The 24,989-nt window shown below is 38.6% G+C and overlaps 1 protein-coding gene across 1 annotated transcript; it reads left to right on the top strand.

Annotated features, from left to right (window-relative positions):
• The first annotated feature begins 22,239 nt into the window (after nt 1-22,239).
• Nucleotides 22,240-23,334, top strand: LOC131144003 (uncharacterized). The gene has a single exon (XM_058092348.1). The coding sequence runs from the start codon at nt 22,240-22,242 to the stop codon at nt 23,332-23,334; it is 1,095 nt and encodes a 364-aa protein (XP_057948331.1).
• The last annotated feature ends 1,655 nt before the right edge of the window (nt 23,335-24,989 follow it).

The raw sequence follows: 24,989 nt of genomic DNA, 5'->3' as shown, positions 1-24,989 counted from the left end.
GTAAGTAGATTATTTTGGTATTTCCAGTATTATTAGATTCATTTAAGCCCAAATTTTGTGTTGTATGAGAATATACTAGTGTTTTGTATAGTAAAAATTTAGGGTGTTATGATTTCAAGGTTAGAGTGTTTTTAGGATCCTGCGGCATGGGTTGAGGACCCCAACAGATATTTTTACAGGAACTTAGGTAAATTATAATTTAGGAAATGTAAATATGATGATTTTTTGGGAATTTAGTGTTTTACTAGGGATTTGTATATATGTAATTTTAGGATTTTTTTAGGTTGCAATGTCGAGGGCGTGAGCGTTCAAATGGAGGAAAGCCTCTCAATCAAATAGGTAAGAGAAATATGTTATACTAGGAATTGAGAAATGTTTATTAGTAAACTGTAGTAACCGGGAAAGATAAAATAAAATAAAATAATAATAATAATAATAATAATAATAATAATAATAATAAAATGAAATAAATTAATTAAATTAACAAGTAAAATGAATAGTATGACAAGAAAAAATATATATATATATATATATATATTGAAACATATATATAAGTAAGTTATTATGATATATATATGTAATATATAAAAAGTTGTACAAGCTTCTCCAAGAAGCTTTACTTCAATTAGTAAATTATTATAATATTAATATATATATATATATATATATATATAAATTTGTATAAGCTTCTCCAAGAAGCTTTGCTTCAATTAGTAAGTTATTATAATATTAATATATATAATTGTGCAAGCCTCCCTAGGAAGCCCTACTGTTCTCTCTCTCTCTCTCTCTCTCTCTCTCTCTCTCTCTCTCTCTCTCTCTTCGATTCCGGGCCAGTTTTACGCTAAATCGACAAACCGAAGCCACCACGACACTCCTGACGAAGTTCTTTGCAAATCTGCCGGAGCGGATCATCAGGAAAACGAAGTTGGATTTCATCCCAAATCCAGGGTAAGAGTTTATACTCAATATTTGAATTTTTGACAGTTGAAGAAAGTGATATACACATAAAAATACTGAACTTTAATACTGGGAATTTCCATTTCCTGAGGTGTTGAATGTGGAACGTTGGGAATCATCCTTAAGTTGAGGTTAGGCTTTTTAAGCCGAATTTGACTTAATGGTAGTTATAAGAAATGTTATGCACGTAGAAATATTGAAGTTTAATATTTGGGGTTTTCATTTTCAGGGTGTTGAGTTAAGAACCCTGCGGGTGTGGGGAAGATTTTCTTAGGAGCTTTGCAGTAGTCAGGTAAGGGGATAAACTAAGTTAGTTTTGTTTTGAGAAAATGTATGTATATATATTTAGCATCTGATTTGCGGAAAATGTATATATATATATATATATATATATATATATATATATATATATATATAAGCTAGTTTTGTTTTGAGAAAATGTATGTATATGTATTTAGCATCTGATTTGCAGAAAATGTATATATATATATATATATATATGTTTTATATTTGCAAAATACTGTGAAATTGATCGTATGATTAAATATGTGAAAATCCGTTTGTGTGGCATGAGTATAAAATGTATGAGATACTATTTCTGGAAATGTGAATGATATGGATTTTTATGATGGAAAACCGGCCTACGGGCTGAGATTTTTATATGCTTTGCCGGCGTACGGGTCGTGCTATGTTGTGATTTGCCAGCATACGGGCTGTGCTATGATATGGTTTGCCGGCATACGGGCCGTGCTATGTTGTGATTTGCCAGCATACGGGCTGTGCTATGATGTGAATGCTAGCATACGGGCCGTGCTATGATAAAATATTTAATACCGGTGTACAGGCCGATGATTTTCATAATATATGTATATGTGCAAAATGATATGGTTAATGTGAAAATTAATGATATGAGATATCCATGTATCATGATTTTAGTATATGTGTATGATATCAGAACCTGCTTGGCTTGGTTTAGGCTAGCACTTGCACGGTACTGTCGCTATGTGTCCATGGTCTTCGTGATCATGATATTTGTGTTAACGCCACTGTACAGAGTGGTGTCAGATTGGATGGTCGATATGGTTTATAAAAAGTGTGTTGATCGCACCTAGTGTACGGACCAGGTCTGGCAGACCCATCGAACCTACAAACTACTATTTGACTTGGCAGTGGTCGGCCAACCATTGTCAGGTCCCGCCTTCAGGCCACACAACCCAGTCATGTGGGGGTAATACATGACAACAGCCAGCTAACCTACTAGGCATGTTTTTATGTAATTATTATTATATGAGATGAAATATGATTATGAAAAATGTAGTATGTTCTGCCATGTTTTGATGGTATATGTATGTTTTCCCAGATTTGATAAACAGTACTGAACATGTTATGTATGATATATGTTGAACACCGAATACTCATGTTGCCACACACTAGTATTAGTTTATTTCCCTTACTAAGAGGTGTCTCACTCCTAAACTTTACAAATTTTTCAAGAGTCCCAAATAGGAGAGCGGGAAAAGCCCCGCTGACATAGTGTGGTTTATCTGCCCTTTTTGAAGGGTAAGTTTTTGGTAGGGATAGTATGGTTTTGTGGGAATTGTCCCTAGATTTCATTTTTGGGATGTATATATGGAAGTACAGTGATTGTAGTAACTCTGGTACATTGTAATATATGATATGATGGTATGTATATGATTATACATTTTCTGCTGCGTAGGCTCCTGCTGTATGTTCTGATGTATCCCTGGTACCCACGGGTCCAGGTGGATTGTGACCTGCTGAGCTGGAATGTGAGATGTGTGGTATTGATTTTATGATGATATTATTAAAAAAATATATATGTGGAAAAATGAGCAGGTCGTGACAGATTGGTATCAGAGCCTAGGTTGCTAGGTTCTGTAGACTTTAGAGTGCAGCAGAGACAGTACAAGAGTTTAGGAAATGATTTGAGGTTTTATTCTATAGTCTAGAAGCAGGACTTCCGTGGTAGTTTCTATGTTTTTCCTGGGGTGACGATTTCAGGAAAACCATAATAAGTTATTGTCGGGTTGTGTTCCTAGAATGTAGGATTGGGGATTAGAAATGAGTTAGAAATGCTGAGATAAGTGGTGAGGATAGGTGGGTAAATTATGGGGATATGATTACTGAATTGCAACTACTATTTTTCAGGATGGATCTAGAAGGAAATAGTGCCCATGCGAGTGGCAGTGATAGAGCAGGACCATCAGGTGCAGCTGGGACCGACTCTGACGCGGTATTACGTAGCGTGGCTCGGCAGGTTATGGCTGAGATCGCTAGGAGTTCGAGGGAGCAGAGTGGTTCATCTACAGGCTATGGGTGCACCATAGAGAAGTTCACGAAGATGAATCCTCCAGCGTTCTCAGGTGGAGTTGATCCTGTAGCCGCTGAGAACTGGATGCAGGAGATTGAGAAGATCTTGACTGTACTGCAGTGTACTGAGGAACAGAGGGTCCTCTTTGCCACCTATAGATTAACAGGAGAGGCTGAGAGGTGGTGGATTTTGGTGAGACTATTGGAGCAGCAGAGGGTGACTCCGATAGCTATGACATGGGACCGGTTTAAAGATCTGTTCTTTGACAGATATTTTCCAGCTACTGTGAGAGAGGCTAAGGTAGAAGAGTTCCTGATTCTGAAGCAAGGACACCTATCGGTCCAGCAGTATGCAGCACGTTTTATCAAGCTCTCTCGTTTCGCCCCATACATTGTTCCTGATGAGGTGAAGAAGGCGAGGCAGTTTGAGAAAGGCTTGAGGCGGAGTATACTCAAGCAGGTAATGGTGCTACGGATCCAGGACTTTGCTGAGTTAGTATAAAAGGCAGCCTTAGCAGAGGTTGGTGAGTGACTTGATGTAGAGGAGCAGGGACAGAGGAAGAGATCTGCATCTACCAACTACCTGTAGGGTCATAGACCGGACCAGTGGAGAAGAGGAAACCATGACAGAGGATGGAGACAGAAGACGGGAGGACGCGAGGTGTAGACAGGGCAGGGTCCTCCAATCTATCAGATTTGTGGTAGGAGGCACTGAGGAGAGTGTCGAGCTGGTGGTGTAGTATGCTATCGCTGTGGTAGATCGAGGCATATAGTGCGAGATTGTCCTACCCCATCGGATGCAGCTCCGGTGTGCTATCGCTGTGGTAGATTGGGGCACATGGTACGAGATTGCCTTACCCCACCAGATGCAGTTCCAACTCCTAGACCACATCGGGGAGGCTATCAGGGGCCACGTGGGGCCCAACAGAGGAATACGGCACCAGCTAGGGTGTTTACTCTAACGCCGAGTGAGGCTGAGACGTCAGGTGACGTAGTGACAGGTATGGTCATTATGCTTTCTTTTAAAATTATTGCATTATTTGATTCAGGAGCTACACACTCGTTCGTGTCTTTGAGGTGTGTTAAATTATGTGGGGTTGAAACACAATCATTAGATGTTAAACTATTGGTATGTACACCGACTGGGTCGGTAGTAAGATGTAGTAGGGTACTTCGAGATTGTCTAATTGGTATTCAAGGGAAGGCTTTGTTTGCCGATTTGATAGTATTGGACATGCACGGGTTTGATGTTATATTTGGCATGGATTGGCTAGCAGCTAATTTTTCTAGCATAGATTGTTGTGCATGAGAAGTGATATTCAGATCTCCAGGGGAAGCAGAATTTAAGTTCATAGGGTCGCAAGTACAATCCCCGCCTCAGCTAGTTCAGCTATTCAGGCCATGAGACTATTACTGAGTGGGTGTCAGGGGTTTGTGGCTGTGGTGAAAGAGATGTCATAAAATGAATTGAAACTTGCTAGCAGGCCTGTAGTAAAGGAGTTTACAGATGTGTCCTAGATGAGTTACTAGGCTTGCCACCCGATCGAGAGGTAGATTTTTCCATAGATCTACTTCCAGGTACATCGCCTATTTTCAAAGTACCTTATCGAATGGCGCCAGTAGAGTTGGCAGAATTAAAAAAATCAATTGCAAGATCTGCTTGATAAGAGCTTTATACGACCCAGTGTATCTCCGTGGGGAGCTCCAGTGTTATTTGTGAAGAAGAAAGATGGGACTATGAGGATGTGTATAGACTACAGGGAAATTAATAAAGTAACGATCAAGAACAAGTATCCTCTATCCCGTATTGACGATTTGTTTGACCAGTTTCAGGGTACAAGGGTGTATTCGATGATTGACTTCAGATCCAGCTACCATCAGGTAAAGGTGAAAGCAGAAGACGTCTCGAAGACGGCCTTCAAGACCCAGTACGGGCATTATGAGTTTCTCGTTATACCGTTTGGATTGACGAATGCTCCTGCTGTATTTATGGACTTGATGAACGGAGTCTTCCACTGATACCTAGACCAATTTGTTGTTATTTTTATTGAGGATGTACTGGTCTATTTTAGGAACTATAAGGAGCATGAGACGCACTTGAGGCAGGTTTTGCAGACACTTCGGGAAAAGAAGTTGTACGCCAAGTTCAATAAATGTGAATTTTGGCTTAAGAAGGTCGTGTTCTTAGGGCATGTTATATCTGGAGACAGTATTTATATGGATCCTAGCAAAATTGAGGCAGCAGTGAATTGGGCTAGACCGAGAAATGTCCAGGAGATCAGGAGTTTCTTGGGGCTAGCTGGATATTACCGTCGTTTCATTGAGGGATTCTCAACTTTGTCAAGACCCTTGACACGACTGACGAGGAAGAATGTCAGATTTGAGTGGGACGACCGCTGTGAGCAGAGTTTTCAAGAGCTGAAGCAGAGGTTAGTCAGAACACCAATTTTGGTTATCCCATCTGGAAGTAAGGGGTATGTCATTTACAGTGATGTGTCCTTGAAAGGACTTGGTTGTGTATTGATGCAGCATGACAGGGTAGTTGCATATGCGTCCAGACAGTTGAAAGAATATGAGAAGAACTACCCTACACATAATCTTGAATTGGCTGCAGTAGTACACGCGTTAAAAATTTGGAGGCATTACCTGTATGGCGAGCAGTGTGAGATTTTCTCCGACCACAAGAGCTTAAAGTAATGCTTCACGCAAAAGGAACTAAATTTGAGGCAGAGAAGGTGGTTGGAGTTGATTAAGGATTTTGATTGTACCATCAGTTATCACCCGGGGAAAGCAAATGTGCTAGCTGATGCGTTGAGTAGGAAATCCAAGGAGCCAGTGTTGGCGGCTATGGGAATCCAACATCTGATCATGATAAATCTGGAGAGACTCGGCATAGAGTTGGTGGAGAGTGATCTCCTAGTGTGTATTGTTAGCTTGGTAGTGCAACCTACTCTACAGGAAAGAATTAAAGCTTCTCAAAAAGAAGATTCAGAATTAGTAGAGGTGATGGATAGAGTGCAGAGTGGTCAGGGGAAGAATTTCAGTATTGCAGATGACGAAACTTTGCGGTTCTGTTCCAGATTATGCGTTCCTGTCGATACTAAGATCAGGAAGACTATTTTAGAAGAAGCTTATAGATCTTTGTATACTGTTCATCCTGGTAGTACGAAGATGTATAGAGACTTGCGTGAAATATTCTGGTGGAGTGGCATGAAGAGAGAAATAGCCGAGTATGTTGCCCAGTGTTTGATGTGCCAGCAGGTAAAGGCTGAGCACTAGAGGCCGACAGAGCAGTTGTAGCTGTTATTCATCCCAGAGTGGAAGTGGGATCATATATCGATGGACTTTGTGTCAGGACTGCCGACGGCATTACATGGCCAGAATGCCATTTGGGTGATTGTTGACCATTTAACTAAGACCGCCCACTTTATACCTATCAAAATTAGCTACTCCCTCAGCCATTTGGCGGAAATTTACATTCAAGAGATAGTACGTTTTCATGGGGTGCCAGTATCGATTGTGTCGGATAGAGACCCGCGATTTACATCATGATTTTGGAGAAGTTTGCAGGAGGCTATGGGGTCTCAGTTATCGTTTAGTACGACATTCCATCCTCAGTCAGACGGGCAGACTGAGAAGACGATAAAGATATTATAGGACATGCTCAGAGCGTGTGTACTAGACTTTGGGGGTAGTTGGACTCAGTTAATGCCGCTGGTAGAGTTCGCATATAATAACAGTTATCAGTTTAGAATTGGCATGGCACCATTTGAGGCTCTGTACGGTAGGAGATGCCGTTCTCCTTTGTTTTGGGATGAAGTGGGTGAGCGGCGAGTAGTGGGGCCAGAACTTGTGCAGTAAGTGCGTGATAAGGTTTGGCTTATCAGAGACAGGATTAGTGTAGCTCAAAACTGACAAAAAAGTTACGCTGACCATCGCCGCAGGAATTTAGAGTTTGATGTGGGTGATCACGTATTTTTGAAGATAGCTCCGATGAAATGGGTTATGCGCTTTGGGAAGAAAGGTAAACTTAGTCCTAGGTTTATCGGTCCATATGAGATTCTAGATAAAGTGGGACCGGTAGCTTATAGGCTAGCTTTACCTCCGGTGTTGTCCAGGATCCACGACATAGTCCATGTGGCTATGTTGAGGAAATACGTTCCAGATCCTTCTCATATCATCAGTTATGATGAGTTGGAGCTTAGTGATTCACCGGAATATGAGGAGGTACCAGTACAGATTCTGGATAGGAAAGTACATGAGCTACGTAATAAGAAAAATTCTCAGGTAAAGGTTTTGTGGAGGAATCAGGCGGTAGAAGAGGCTTCTTGGGAATCTGATGAGCAAATGAGACAGAGATATCCGCATCTATTCCAAGAAAGTTGATGGGATAAAATGCAAGTAGTTAGGTAGTTTCTTTTGCAGGTACATGTAATGGTTTAATTAGTGTAGTATTTTAGTTTTGGGAGAATGGTTTTCTTTTTAATATGTAATCTTCCAAGGCTCGAAATGTAACCACGGTATTCCTCCGCCATAAGTGAGGGTAGGTAGTAAAATGAGTAGACCATTTTTCCTGGTTAAAGGATGGCGAGTTACGGGAACAGTAAATTTCGAGGATGAAATTCTTTTAAGGGGGAAGGAATGTAGTAATCGGGAAAAATAAAATTAAATAAATAATAATAATAAAATGAAATAAATTAATTAAATTAATAAGTAAAATGAATAGTATGATAAGGAAATATATATATATATATATATATATATATTGAAACACACACACACACATATATATATAAGTAATTTATTATGATATATATATATGTAATATATAAAAAGTTGTACAAGCTTCTCCAAGAAACTTTGCTTCAATTAGTAAATTATTATAATATTAATATATATATATATAATTGTACAAGCTTCTCCAAGAAGTTTTACTTCAATTAGTAAGTTATTATAATATTAATATATATAATTGTACAAGCCTCCCTAGGAAGCCCCATTGTTTTCTCTCTCTCTCTCTCTCTCTCTCTCTCTCTCTCTCTCTCTCTCTCTTCGATTTCAGACCAGTTTTACGCCGGATCGACAAACCAAAGCCACCACGACGCTCCTGGCGAATTTCACTGCAAATCTACTGGAGCGGATCGTCAGGGAAACAAAGTTGGATTTCATCCCAAATCCAGGGTAAGACTTTATACTCAATATTTGAATTTTTGACAGTTGAAGAAAGTGATATACGCGTAAAAATACTGAAATTTTATACTGAAAATTTCCATTTCCAGGGGTGTTGAATTTGGAACGTTGAGAATCATCCCTAAGTTGAGGTAAGGCTTTTTAAGCCGAATTTGACTTAACGGTAGTTATAAGAAATGTTATGCACGTAGAAATATTGAAGTTTAATACTAGAGGTTTTCATTTTCAGGGTGTTGAGTTAGGAACCCTGCGAGTGCGGGGAAAATTTTCTTAGGAGCTTTGCAATAGTCAGGTAAGGGGATAAACTAAGCTAGTTTTGTTTTGAGAAAATGTATGTATATATTTTTAGCATCTGATTTGCGAAAAATGTATATATATATATATATATATATATGTTTTATATTTGCAAAATACTGTGAAATTGATCGTATGATTGAATATGTGAAATCCGTTTGTGTGGCATAAGTATAAAATGTATGAGATACTGTTTCTGGAAATGTGAATGATATGGATTTTTATGATGGAAAACCAGCCTACGGGCCGTGCTATGTTGTGATTTACCAGCGTACGGACTGTGAAGTGATATGGTTTACCAGCGTACGGGCTATGTTATGTTATGATTTGCTAATGTATGGGCTATGCTATGATGTGAATGCCGGCGTACAGGTCATGCTATTATAAAATATGTAATACCGGCGTACGGGCCGATGATTTTCATAATATATGTATATGTGCAAAATGATATGGTTAATGTGAAAATTAATGATATGAGATATCCATGTATCACGATTTTAGTATATGTATATGATATCAAAACTTGGTTAGCTTGGTTAGGCTAGCAGTTGCACGGTACCGTTGCTATGTGTCCATGGTCTTCGTGATCATGATATTTGTGTTAACGCCGCTATATGGAGTGGTGTGATATTGGATGGTCAATATAGTTTATAAAAAGTGTGTTGATCGCCCCTGGTGTACGGACCAGGTTTGGCAGACCCATCGGACCTACAAACTACTGTTTAACTTGGCAGTGGTTGGCCAACCATTGTCAGGTCCCGCTTTCGGGCCACACAACCCAGTCATGTGGGGGTAATACATGACAACAGCCAGCTAACCTACCAGGAATATTTTTATGTTATTATTATTGTATGAGATGAAATATGATTATGAAAAATGTAGTATGTTCTGCCATGTTTTGATGGTATATGTATGTTTTCCCAAATTTGATAAACATGTACTGAACATGTTATGTATGATATATGTTGAACACAGAATACTCATGTTGCCATACACTAGTATTAGTTTATTTTCCTTACTGAGACGTGTCTCACCCCTAAACTTTACAAATTTTTCAGGAGTCCCAAATAGGAGAGCGGGAAAAGCCCCGCTGACATAGTGTGGTTTATCTGCCCTTTTTGAAGGGTAAGTTTTTGGTAAGGATAGTATGGTTTTGTGGGAATTGTCCCTAGATTTCATTTTTGGGATGTATATATGGAAGTACAGTGATTGTAGTAACTCTGGTACATTGTAATATATGATATGATGGTATGTATATGATTATACATTTTCTGCTGCTTAGGCTCCTGCTGTATGTTCTGATGTATCCCTGGTACCCACGGGTCCAGGTGGATTGTGACCTGCTGAGCTGGAATGTGAGATGTGTGGTATTGATTTTATGATGATATTATTAAAAAAAAAATATATGTGGAAAAATGAGCAGGTCGTGACATAAACTATATGTTTTTCAGATTATTATCTAGTATGCAAATTATTTGTATATTAGAAGATTTAGTTTTCAGAATATGGAATATTTATTTATTTAGTTGTGTGGCATGAGACATTATCAGAGTATAGAATTATGAATTATAGTGTGTAGACACCCCATTTTTACCCAGGCCCAGTATATTTATCATCATTATTATTATTATTAGTATTTTTAATATTATTAGTATTTTTATTATTTTATTTATTCTTATTATTATTATTAATTTTCATTAGTTTTATTATTATTATTATTATTATTATTATTATTATTTTTCATTAGTATTATTATTATTATTATTACTTTTATTTTTATTTTTACTTCTATTTTATTTATTTATTATTATTATTATTATTTATTATTTTCGTTATTATTAATATTAATTTTAATTTTTATTATTATTAGTATTTTTATCTTTATTACTATTATTATTATTATTATTATTATTATTATTATTATTATTATTATTTTGTTTTAGTATTATTACTATTATTATATTATTATTATTTATATTCCTATATTGATATAAGTAATTTATTATTATTACTATTATTATATTATTGTTATTTTCCTATAGTGTTATAAGTGGCTTATTATCACTATTATTATTATTTTTGTTTTTTTTATTTTTATTTTTATTATTATTATTATTATTATTATTTTTACCTTATTATTATTATTATTATTATTATTATTATTATTATTATTATTATTATTATTATTACCATAATAAGTAGTTATACTCATATATATTATTTCCAAAAGAAAAAAATACCATAAAATACAAAAAAACCAAAAAGGAAAGGAGATGGGTTAGGGTTGCTAAAAGTTTTTTTATATAAGGGGCCTCTTCTTCTCTTCAAGCCACAGCCGGGGGGCGCAGGAAAAGCAGAAAAAAAATCCTTGCTGCGCACCCTAATTCTCTTTCCCCAGCTCCATCTCTTCCTCCTTGATTCTCCCCCTCTGCTCTCTGTCTCTCACGCTACCCCCTCCGTTCCCACAGATCTGCAGCATCAGCAGACTCCCACACCACCAGGCCTGACCACCCTCTCCGACCATCCATCCTCTCCACTCTCTCCTTGTTCCTCACTGAACCAGCCAAGCACCTCCCGCCACCACTCCATAGCCCTTGCAGCCGCGGCTGTCTCCGGCCATCTCACAGCCACCCGAGACCTCTCCAGCAGCACGCCTCTGTCCCAAGAATACAGCAGACTCTCTTCACGCCGCCAGCAACACTTCACTGCCGTGAGCAACCCCCACACCAACCGACCTCAGCTACTCTCCGGCAGAGCCTCACGGCTCTCTGCAACGCTCCACGGCCAGACGCAAAGCTCCCAGCCAGCCATCACCAGAAGCTTCAACACCATAACTGCTACAGCCACGCACCATAAGACCCGAGACCTTCTGCAACGCCTCTCGGAACAGCAACCACCAGCCGCCACGCCGTCACTCGCTCCCACCGCCGTTGCCCTCGCCGCCACCATCAACCTTCACGACCAGCCAGGAAAGCCGCGAGCCAGCACCACAGTAGCCCAGCACTCCGGTGACCTCCTCTTCCAGATTCCTTCGAACGCAACCCCCAAGGTATCCGGCCATACCTCCTGCGTTTTGGGTAAGGTACCAGTTTGTATTTATTGTGTATATATATATATATATATATATATATATATATATATATATAGATTTATTATTGTTTTTTATCATGATTCTGGGCTATTATTTTGTATATACGCATTTTTTATGTTATATTTATATGTAATATTATATTCTATGTGTTTCCTTTATTTATTAGGTACATATTTTATCATCAATATATGTTTGTTTTTGTCTTATGGTATTAATTTTTTTTAGGTTTATTGTATGTTTATTATCTATGTGTTTTTGCAGATGGTATACTTAAGGGTTTTATTTACGCATAAATTTATTGTACATATTAAATAATATTATTATTGTCGGATTATTATTATTTTTTAATACCCTATTACATGTCCATACTTATTGTTGTACTTATTTATTTAACATCGATATTTAATAATTGATATTCATGTTTGTATCTTTTGTAGTATTTATGATTATATTTGTAAAATTTTCTTGTTAAACTTTTACTGTTATAGGATTTTTAATATTTGTTAAGTTGATATCCACGTTTATATTTCGGCTATGTGTATTATTTAATAATCATTGTTGTCATTGCAAAATTGTTATGGTTAAAATATGTCTTAATATTTAATTTTAAACTTTTGTTGTATCCATTTTAAATGTTAAATGATGTATTATCAAGGTAGGATTTTTACATGTTTAGTAGTAAGGTAATATTACATATTTAGTAAATTAGGATCTTAAGCTTGGTGTTTTATTGATATTATATGTGAATTAATAATTTTAGTTATATGTATATCACATATTAGCACATTGGTAAATATTACATATTTAGCATTTTTGTATTTTTTTTAATATTATATATTTAGTGATTTAGGGTTTAATGGATATTATATGTTTAGTAAATTAGCATTTTAATCACATGTTTAGCATCAATTATTTTTTTTAGTATATTAATATAGTTAGTATTAATTATTAGTATCCTAGTATTTTTAGTATCAGCTATTTTTAGTATATAAATATGTTTAGTATTAATCATTATTAGAATCTGACTATATTTAGTATTAAGTATCCTTAATATATTAATATATATAGTATTTAGTTACTTATTTTGACATTCATAATATGTTAGTAGGTATGTGAGGCTTATTATTCTATTACCATATATTAAAAACCTCCCATGTTAGTATTTTCCTATAAAAATTTTATATATAATTTCAAAATTTTGGGAGTGTATTTTCTTAATTATTATCCCTATGATTTTATTGCGGGGGTATGAGCCTTTGGGCATCACGTACCCTAAGCTCTGAGGGAATATATATGTATATATTTATTTATTTTTCATATTTATTTATAAAGTCACAAAAAGGAGTAATTTAAAGACTTACTAGATTTAACTTAGGGATAATTTCAAATTAATTAGGTACCGTTCATAAGAACGGGCGCGTAGGGGGTGCTTGTACCTTCCCCTCGCGTAACCGTACTCCCGAGCCTAACTCTGGTAACATAGACCCATTCTACCCCTAACGGGGTAGTAATCACGTGTTCTAACCGCACTAAAGGTTAGTGGTGACTCCGACACTTTCATATTTTTAAATGAAAATTTAAATGATTTTTAATTCCGCCGCCCGGGGCACACGCGCTCCGGGACGTCGCGACAGCTTGGCGACTCCGCTGGGGACCTTAGAGAGTCGAGCCATTAATTAATTAGAAATTATCCCAAGTTTAAATTTATTAAATCTTTTAATTACTCCTTATTTTGTGAATGTTGTAATCTGTAAATAACTTTGATTAGTTGTAAATATTTTACTTCCATAATTTACAAATAACCTTAACTAAGTAAAAATATTTTGTTTCCTAATTTTGTTAATATTAATTGTAGATATTTTGTTTCCAAATATTCCAAATAAAGCATATTAATTGTAAGATATTTTGAATAAGCATCTTAATTACCGATATTTTGTTTCCTTATTTTTTATTTCCAAATTTTTTGTCAATAAACATATTAATTGCATATATTGTGTTTCTTTATCTTTTGAATATATATATTAATTGTAGATATCTTGTTTCCATATTGTTTATAGCATGTAAATAAATGTGGGGGTAGCGGGATTAGGTTAAGAATTAAATTCACACACTCTCACGCTCTATACCCGAGCTTTCCTTACTAGGACTAGATAGGAGTGTAATAGCGTCAGTCCCTTCGTGGCAGAGTTTGATGGGACCCGCGAACCACTCCGCTCAGTGCGGGTTTTATCCGGACCCCAATGGGGGAGGATGGAATTCCAAACTGGGAACCTTTTGTCAATAGGGTTAGAGCCTATCCGCACATACTTGTCTATAGTCTTCCCTAACTAGGATAGTGTCATGACGAACCCTGTATATACATACCTATCTTGGGTTGGGACATCCTTATCCCCATGCTATCTATTGTATATATGTTGTGAAATACTTTGTATTATATCATGCATTTAACATACATTTAGACATACATACTACTTAGTTAGTATTCTGAAAAAGCCCAATAATGAGACCATGACCCATCCTTTCAAAAAATAAAAATAAAGCACTTGAGCCAAGTATTTTAAAATATGGGTCGGCCCAACCTTTTTCAAATAACTCAGGCCCAACTCTTTAAAAGCAAACTTAGGCCCGACCTCTTCCTAAGTAAAAACTTAGCCTAGGCCTGAATTTCAAAAACCCAAATTTCAAAAAAGTAGGCTTCGGCCCTATTGTCCAAAAATATAGGCCAACATTTTTCTAAGTAAATCCAAGCCCAAGTCCTTTTAAAATTAGGGCCTGATCCCATCATGAAATATATTGAAGCCCATATTTTAATATACTTGAGGCCCAAGTGCACGCTAAAGTCCACAAACCCGTATTGAACAAATCCAGTGGGTTGACTAACCTGGGTCAACCCCAACCTCAGATCATAATTTGACCCTTCATAGAATTCGAGGTACATGGACCGTCATCAAGGAAAATAATGATTGAGGGAAGAATTGAATTGAAATTGTGGCACATCAATGATTGTCTTAAAATCCCTCATTAGTGGGATTTTTCCTAGAATGCTGACAAAGTAGTTAGTTAGGTTACATTGCATCCATGTATTCATGCATAATAATCATGCACGATAGGTCACATGCATGTTCATATCTCTATTTGTATGAGTAATTGCACTAGTTACATCCATGCACAAACATTCATGGCATCCATGCATTCATGCATAATTTCACACGCATAGCCATGCATGATAGGCTGCATACATGTTAATATCCCTATTGTTATGTATTTGTGCACTAGGTACACACATGCATAAACACCCCATGCATAAGATAGAGCCTTGGAGAATCTTTTATATAAGTCTACCTCGGGTGGGGGATATAAGTTTCATTATTTTCAGTTTGGTGTCATGACTGCATGCATTGTTTTGAGTTGTATGATACCTTTACTAACATGCTGCATTCACATAGGCATCCCGTCTACTTCATCAAGGTTCTATAAGAGATCTGAATCATTCATGGAGAACACAATGACTTACCATGAGATTGAGTCCACAGTACAACAATATTCAGAAAGTCAACAGAACAAGTGGGGTGACAGTCTTACTCTGAAATCTATCATCGAACTACTAGCTCGGACTTTCATCAACATAAGATCCAATCCGTTAGATGAGCTAAAAGTCATTTGGAATGAATGGACCCCGGCACGCCGTTTAAATTTCTCTCAAACATATGGGTACATTGGTTTCTTGGTGCATGTATCCGTAAATATCCCTGCCATAAAAGCACTGGTTGAGTTCTGGAATCCACCATATCGTTGCTTTACAATGAATGGTATCGACTTGACACCAACCATCGAGGAGTATACTTCGCTTTTGCATCTGGTCAAGTTACAGACACCATACAAACCTTATGTGCATGATGCTAGTGTTTCGTTCGTGAAGGAGATGTACGATGCTGTCGAGGTCAAAATCCAGAAAACATTCTCAGAGGGAGGTGCAGAAGTAAGGAAAATCTCTTAGAAGCAGTTGAAAGAAATAATCGAAAAAGAAGAAAAAGAAGAGGTTCAGATACATATAATGGCATTAGCTATTTACGATTTGATCATTTTTCCAAAAGAACTAAACATGATTAATCAAGCTACTGTTTCGTTTGTAGCACAAGTACGAAACGGGATTAACCCCGTTCAAGGCATCCTAGAAGAAACCTTCAGATCACTCAACAACTGCAGAATCAGGAGGCGAGAACGTTTAAAATGTTGTGTGCAACTGTTATATGTTTGGATGGTAGGTCACTTATCGTCCAACAAAGGGGGCTTCCGTAGTATTTTCTCAGTGATCCGAATCCCTTTGGCTGAATTTGAGGATACCCAATTAAAGCAGTTAGATAAATCTGAATGGAACACAAAAATGTGTGGTTTGATCGACTCAGGGGTAACTTGGCTGGTGCCATGGATGGTCCACTCTAACATGATATATCGGTGTGGAAATCTTCCATGGGTCCCATTACTAGGCCCATGGGGAGGGATAGCATATGCCCCTTTGATGGTCAGAAGGCAATTGGGGGCATCTCAATTTGTGCCTATGACTCACGGATTGGCTGACTTAGATTTCACATATGAAACAGGAGACACTCGTGGAAACATGTGAACCTAATAGACCCGAGTGATGGAATTGCCACAGTCTAAGGAAGTTATGAAGTATGGCGAGAAAATCGGGTAAACCCCCAACTCAAAAGAATCCCAGAAATCATTATTGAGCATATTAAATCACCAAGCGCATGCATGCAATTGAAGCCACAAGGGGATCCATGCCCAGTAGAAAAGGGAGATGCAAGAGCAGAAGTAAAGAATCAGCAAAAGGAGGCACTAACCTCTGTCTATCGCAAGGAAATCAAGCGACAGAGGATTCGGTATATACAATCAGAAGAAGAGATCGTGGCTCTAAGAAAGGAAAGACGAAGGCTTCAAGCGGCACTTGAACGGAAATCTCAAATGTTAGAAGATGCCTATACCGAAAGTAAAAAGAAATCGCTCTACATACAAGAGTTGGAGAGGCAGGGGGATGAGCATAGAAGCAAGTATAATCAAGTACTGGAAAAGATGGAGCCGTGCATAATGAAAGCGGGCTACTGGGAGGCCAAGTTTCGGGCTTTGCATAAAAAGACAACACAGCAAAATGCAGAGATTATGCAATCATGAGCAGATTTTGATATTCGATTGAATTTGTTATTGTATGAAAGGATTCTATTAATGAAAAGCAGATTTTATTTTCTACAATGATGATGATCTCTTCCATGAACCTTGATTGGAGTACATTAGGTTGCATACATATGTTTCATATTTTTGAAATTTACACATGTCTTGAAAAGACCATTGCATTTCATTCATTCATACCTATGCATTCACGATTCTAAGAAGGGAAAGTTTTGGTTTGCAGTGCCTAGCCACAGAATTTGTCTGAGCAAGCAACATTGAGACTGTCACACATCAATACAATACCAGGAGAAGGGCAAAAGAAATGAGTGAACAATTGGAAGGTAGAGTCCTGGGCATAGAGCAAGGACAAGAAGAATTGAATGAAAAAATGAGCAAGATCCTGGAATTGTTAACGAACAAAGGAAAAGCAGTGTAGAATGATCCAGAGACAGATATGAACCCTACTCATCCTCCAGGGTTTACCCCAGTGCGTGGACAAATGTCAGCTCCACTACCTGGCGTCATGGAGGGTTCAATGCCAAGTATACCCCCGTTCATCCCCAATATACCAGCACAGGGGTTTCCAGTAGTGGGGACTCCCCCATTTGTAGCTTCTGATCTGGGGATGAACAGATCTGAAACTGAACATCGATACGACGTACTAGAGGAACGTCTGAAAGCTATTGAGGGATCCAATACATTTGACTCTGTAGATCCCAATGATCTGTGTCTCATGCCAAAGGTCACCCTGCCACCGAAATTCAAAGTACCGGATTTTGAAAAATTTAATGGAACTAATTGTCCTCGAACTCACCTACGCCTGTATTGCCAAAAAATGGCTACACATTCCGATAATGAGAGACTAATGATGCATTGCTTTCAAGATAGCTTGACAGGGGTAGATATCAGGTGGTATATTCAACAAGATCGGGCTCGGATCCGCACATGGAAAGATTTGGCTAATTCTTTCATAGCTCAATACCGCCATGTTATAGAAATGGCACCCGATCGTATGACCTTGCAGAGTATGCAAATGAAGCCCACCGAAACATTTAGAGAATATGCATACAGGTGGAGGGACATGTCTGTCCAAGTCAATCCTCCGGTGGAAGACAGGGAGGCTATTTCCCTATTTGTGAATACCTTGAAAGATCCTTACTTCGGGCATCTCTTAGGAGCAATCCCCCATGACTTCATGGACATTGTTTCTACCGGAGAGAGGATTGAGACGGCCATCAAAGTCGGGAGAACTAAAAGTATTAGTACAGAGACTGGTCTAGGCAAGAAGTGGACAAGCAAGAAGAAGGAAGAAGAGGTTCAGATGGTTCAAAGACAACAATATCAAAGAGAGCATGGCCCAGGAGCTAGGAGGAATTTTGTTTTCGAACCCTCTGTCAATCAGACAGTTCATACAGGAGGTAGACCCCAAATTGTTCCTTCCGGGACCATGCCCACCCAACCGAATGTGCGAACTCATGATAGAGGCATCCAGAGAAATACGAGAAGGATAGATCCTATTCCAATGACATACTCAGAATTATTCCCACAACTGATGGAAAGGAACTTAGTTTCAGTCATTCCTGGAATGGTCATTATGGCACCTTTTCTGCAATGGTATGACCCCGAAGCCAAGTGTGCATATCACGCTAACACTCTTGGGCACACTATTGAACGGTGTTGGGCATTCAAAAATAAGGTTCAAACACTAAGAGAAGCCGGATGGCTAGCATTTGATGATAAACAACCAGGAATTCAACGAAACCCTTTGCCTAATCATGGGGGTAACAATGTCGGAATGATAGAAGAATGGACGAATGAGGTGGATTTTGAACAAATGTCTTTAGATTGGGTGTTCAATGAACTTATTGCGGCAAGTCGGATAGGGCAGGAGGCCGTTTGCCCCACTAATGCACTTTGTTTATGTTAGAGTAAAGAAGGAAGATCTGTGAAACAGTGTGTAACTTTTAGAATGTTCTTGCAAAAGATGGTGGATAACAAGTTTATAGAGATCGGTTGGACCCGCAAAAGTGGAGAGATTGCAGTCGTTGGGGAAAACAGGCCAGTATATCATCAGTGCACTAATCAACCATTCATACCTACCATGAACAAGGCTCTTCCCACACAGGAAGCGCCAGCTCGCTTGGTGATCTTTACTCCCAGGCCATTCCTATACAAGAGTAACCAAGCAGTACCCTGGAAATATGAATGTGAAGCGTATGTCGAAGGAAGCACCAGCAATATAGCGGGGGTAAAAGGGATAACTCGAAGTGGTAGGGTGTATATGCTAGATTCTTCTAAAACAAATCGACAGAATGTAGGGGAACCAGACAAGGAAGTGAAAAGTCCAATATCCAATGGAGAGGCCGAAGAATTCCTAAAGATAATAAAGCATAGCGAGTACAACATTGTGGACCAACTAAAGAAAATGCAGGCTCACATATCTGTTTTGTCACTTCTACTAAATTCAGAGACCCATCGGGAGGCGTTACTTAAAGTTCTCAATCAAGCCTACATTCCCCAAGATATCAGCGTTGATAAATTCAATCATGTGATCGGAAGTCTGGCAGCCTCCAACTACATCACTTTTACTGATGAAGAAATTCCGCCAGAAGGCCAGGGGCACAACAAGGCGTTGCATATATCCACCAAATGTAAGGATCATATGATGTCTCGAGTCTTGATAGATAATGGGTCATCCCTCAATGTTATGCCAATGACTACACTGTAGAGGTTACCCATTGATCCTTCTTATGTGACACCAAACAATTTGGTGGTGCGTCCCTTCGATGGAACACGAAGAGAGTCAGTAGGGTCGCTTGACATCCCTATTCAGATTGGACCCGTAACCTTCAATATCACTTTTCAAGTCATGGATATTACACCTTCATACAGTTGTCTCTTGGGAAGGCCTTGGATACATAATACTGGGGCAGTTCCATCCTCTTTGCATCAGCGAGTGAAATTTGTAGTAGGGGATAAACTGGTATGTGTTTATGGAGAAACGGATATAATGGTTACTAAATCTTCTTCCACTCCCTATGTGGAAGCAGCTGAAGAAGCCCATGAAGATTCATTCCGAGCATTTGAGATCATCAACGTCATTACTATAATGGAGGGATCTTTTATCCCTCAACCTCGGATCTCTTCTTCCACACGTATGGTGGCTGCAGAAATGATTAAATCAGGGTTTTGCCCGGGAAAAGGGTTGGGGAAGTATCTTCAGGGCATCGCAATGCCATTGTTACCAGAAGGCATGAATGAGAGATACGACATCGGATATACTCCTACTTTAGCTGACCATAAGAAGAAGACGAAAGAGAAAAGAATACTCCGGATCGAGAGGCGCACAGGAAGAGTAAGTACCAAATGGGGGGTAGAAGTCCCGCCAATGAATCAGACCTTTCGAAAGGGCAATCAAGTCACTCTTGAGGAAGAAATGAAACAAATGAGCATATTGGCCTTGGAATCAGGGGACCACATGAATGACTCAAGTAGATGGATCTACCCACTGACTACAAGAGCAGAAATTCAGAACTGGACATCTTTTGATTACCCAATTCACTTCATGTAATAGCTTTTGCTCATTTTGCTTTCTTTTTGTAATTCGTGGACATTATTGCCTCGGACCGTTTGTCTTTTTCATCAATAAAACCAGTATGCATTTCTTTCGCATTTATTGCATCATGGGGTCATTTGTCAAAGAATTGTTTACCTTTGTTTTATGCAGGGATAGCGAAAATAATCATACGAGTATTCAGGAGCCAGAAATTGATGTTAACTTTGAAAACTTAATCCTAGAAGCTGAAATAGAAGAGGAGACTGACTTATCACTTGAAATGCAAAGAATGTTGAAATCAGATGAAAAACCAACTTTAACCAGTAGTGACCCCACGGTCACAGTAAATTTGGGGACTAATGAGGAACCAAAAGAAGTAAAAATCGGGGCACTGTTGGGAGGAAAAGAAAGATGCGAAATGATAAACCTTCTGAAGGAATACCAAGATGTTTTCGCATGGTTATATCAGGACATGCCGGGTTTGGATACAGACTTAGTAACACATAAAATACCCATTTACCCAGATAGCAAACCGGTAAAACAGAAACTGAGGAGAATGCGCCCAGATATGTTGATCAAAATAAAAGAAGAGGTACAGAAGCAGTTTAAGGCTGGTTTTTTAGAAGTAGCCAAATATCCAGAGTGGATGGCCAATGTAGTTCCAATAATGAAGAAAAATGGAAAAGTGAGAGTCTGTGTTGACTATCGAGACTTGAATAAAGCTAGCCCTAAAGATAATTTCCCACTTCCACACATAGATGTGCTGGTAGACAATACGGCGGGACATGCCCTGTTTTCATTCATGGATGGATTTTCTGGATATAATCAAATTAAGATGGCCCCGGAAGATAAAGAGAAGACCACATTTATCACCTTATGGGGGACCTTTTGCTACAAGGTTATGCCCTTTGGTTTAAAGATTGCAGGGGCAACCTATCAGAGAGCCATGGTAACGTTATTCCACGACCTGATGCATAAGGAGATAGAAGTATATGTGGACGACATGATTGTTAAGTCTCAAGATGAGTATAGCCATGTGATGAACTTAAGGAAGCTATTTGAAAGGCTACGAAAATGTCAACTGAAATTAAATCTAGAAAAATGTACATTCGGAGCTTCTTCAGGAAAATTGTTGGGATTTATCATAAGTGAGAAAGGGAATGAGGTAGACCCAGATAAAATAAAAGCTATTCGAGAAATGCCTAGTCCTAAAACCGAAAAAGAAGTCAGGAGTTTCCTAGGCCAATTGAACTACATAGCTCGATTTATATCTCAGTTGACTGCTACTTGTGAGCCCATATTTAAGCTGCTGAAGAAGGATAACCCCGAAAAATGGAGTGAAGAATGTCAGAAAGCTTTTGAGAAAATAAAAGAATATCTATTGAACCCTCCAGTTTTGGTTCCCCCTGTACCTGGAAGGCCTCTTATATTGTACTTAGTAGTATCAGAGAATTCCATGGGGTGTGTGTTAGGACAACACGATGAGTCTGGAAGAAAGGAGCACGCCATTTATTATTTAAGCAAAAAGTTCACAGAATACGAATCTAGGTACTCTAACCTGGAGAAGACATGTTGTGCTTTGGTGTGGGTGGTTAGTAGATTAAGGTAATACACGCTGTATTACACAACATGGCTGATTTCTAAAATGGATCCGATTAAGTATGTTTTTGAGAAACCTGCAGTAACAGGACGGATGGCTCGTTGGCAAATGCTGTTGACTGAATATGATATTACATATGTAACTAGAAAAGCCATCAAAGGGAGCATTATAGCAGAATATTTGGCTGATAGGGCCGTTAATGATTACCAATCCATGGAGTTTGACTTCCCGGATCAAGATATTGATTCAATTGATCAAGAAAAGGAAGGTAATGTTAGGTGGATGATGCTATTTGACGGGGCAACCAACGTATGGGGGCATGGAATAGGGGTTGTACTCATATCACCAGAGGGTAAATATTACCCAGTCACAGCCAAACTCACCTTTCCGTGTACCAACAATATAGCTGAGTATGAAGCGTGCGTATTGGGCTTACAGGCAGCTATTGACCGAGGCATTAAAAAGTTGATTGTAAAAGGAGATTCCGCTTTGGTAATTTATCAGTTGACTGGAAAGTGGGAAACCCGGGATTCCAAATTAATACCATATCAGGAGTTCATTCAGGAAATGATGCAGGAATTCGATACTATCAGTTTTTCGCATTTACCGAGAGAGAGTAACTTAATCCCTGATGCGCTCGCAACATTGGCGGCTTTATTTAAGGTTGAGTCCGGAATAAAGATTGAACCCATTCGAATAAGGATGCATAGGGAGCCAGCATATTGTATAATGACGGAAGAAGCTGATGGAAAGCCATGGTTTCATGATATCAAAACATACAATCAATGGAAGGAGTATCCCATAGGAGCCTTTAATAATGACCGGAAGACAATTAGGAGGCTAGCTATGGGATTCTTCTTAGATGGGGAGATATTGTATAAAAGGAACCATGATATGACCCTCCTAGGGTGCGTGGAGTTGCAAGAGGCAAGACAAATCATACAGGAAGTACACGACGGCGTTTGTGGGACCCATGCGGGGGGTCACTCGTTGGCCCAAAAAATCCTAAGGAGTGGATACTATTGGATAACCATGGAACGGGATTGTATAGAATATGTTCGAAAGTGCCATAAGTGTCAAATCTATGGAGATCACATACAAGTCCCACCCACTCAACTCCAGGTTTTATCTGCACCTTAGCCTTTCTCAGCATGGGGCATGGATGTGATTGGACCGATAACCCCAAAGGCCAGTAATGGGCATCGATTCATTTTCGTGGCCATTGACTACTTCACAAAATGGGTAGAAACAGCATCATACTCTAATGTCACTCAAAATGTAATTAATCGTTTTATCAGGAGAGAATTAATTTGTAGGTATGGGATCCCAGAAAGGATAATATCAGACAATGCCAAAAACTTGAACAACGAGGTCATGACAAAATTGTACAGTCAGTTCAAGGTCAAGCATCATAATTCAGCCCCCTATCGACCTCAAATGAATGGAGCAGTGGAAGCAGCCAATAAGAACATCAAGAGCATCTTGGAAAAAATGACAGAGACCTATAGAGATTGGCATGAGAAGTTACCTTTCGCTTTATTGGCCTATCGAACCACTGTTCGAACATCTACAGCGGCTACCCCTTTCTCTTTGGTGTACGGAATGGAGGCCGTAATTCCAATAGAAGTTGAGATTCCATCATTACGAGTCTTAAAAGAAGCAGAGTTAACCGAAGCAGAATGGGTGCAATCTAGATATGACCAGTTGAATCTAATTGAAGAAAAAAGATTGACAGCTATAGTTCATGGGCAGTTATACCAAAGGAGAATAATGAGAGCTTTTAACAAGAAAGTGCGTATTCGACGGTTTCAAGAAGGGGATCTAGTCTTGAAAAAGATTTTACCAATTCATAATGACCCCCGAGGTAAGTGGACCCCAAATTATGAAGGGCCGTATGTGGTAAAGAAAGCATTTTCAGGAGGTGCCCTATTGTTATCAGACATGGATGGAGCCGATCTGGTGCACCCCACAAACTTAGATGTGGTAAAGAAATATTTTTCTTAGAAACCCTGTAAACTCTCAAGGAAATTCAATAAGATGATGGTTTGCTTCATAAATCTAATGACTGTTCATTATTCATGTTTTGATCAAATGATAGATGGCCATCATTGGCCTATCTGCTTTCCTATAAAAGAGCCGAATAACGATTTACCATTTGGTAACCAAGTTGAGCCTAAATGATAAACCAGTATTTTTTTTCAAAAGTCAGTTCACAAAATTTAACTTGGGTATTGGTCCTTTAGGGTCTAGCAAGTCATATGAGACAACAATTGGCTTCTCGAAATGATGGCAGGCCATCTTTCTACTACCCAAAAGAAACAAAAAGAGATCCCTTGCAAGCCCTTCTTGAGCCTGGAAAATTCAATTTTTGATTAACCCGTCAAAGGATCACACCCCACACTGGAGCAATTTCAAAGGATTAGTCCCAAATGAAGTCCAAACAAAAATGACAAAATCCCTTCGTAGAGAAAAACAAAAGGGAGCAGCAAAAGCAAATGGAAAGATAAAGAAGAAAAGAGAAAGAAAATAAGGGACATACTACGCATGCGATCTTTGACCAAGTTACCCTTGCTGAAAGTGCTGATTTTGAGCCTTATTTAACTCTTTCTTTCTTTAACCCATACCCCTAGCCTATATTACAGTCCAAATAAAAGACCTAACCAGATTGGTATACATTGTTGTCTCAAATTATTTGTCAGACTCAATGATTGAGTCTGAACTACGTAATGACCTGATCCTGAAAAGGTACGTAGGCAGCTTGTTTAAAGGACAAGTTCGGTCAAAGCCAAAACAAA

This window comes from Malania oleifera, chromosome 12 (genome assembly GCF_029873635.1).
Source record: "Malania oleifera isolate guangnan ecotype guangnan chromosome 12, ASM2987363v1, whole genome shotgun sequence".
Lineage (NCBI taxonomy): Eukaryota > Viridiplantae > Streptophyta > Magnoliopsida > Santalales > Ximeniaceae > Malania > Malania oleifera.
The sequence above is the reverse complement of the archived record's forward strand: the minus strand, read 5'-3'. Positions and strand labels throughout refer to the sequence as shown.

What these genes read in the sequence shown, in the direction of transcription:
- LOC131144003 (XM_058092348.1), top strand. Translation starts at nt 22,240, where the DNA reads ATGGATCCGATTAAGTATGTTTTTGAGAAACCTGCAGTAACAGGACGG.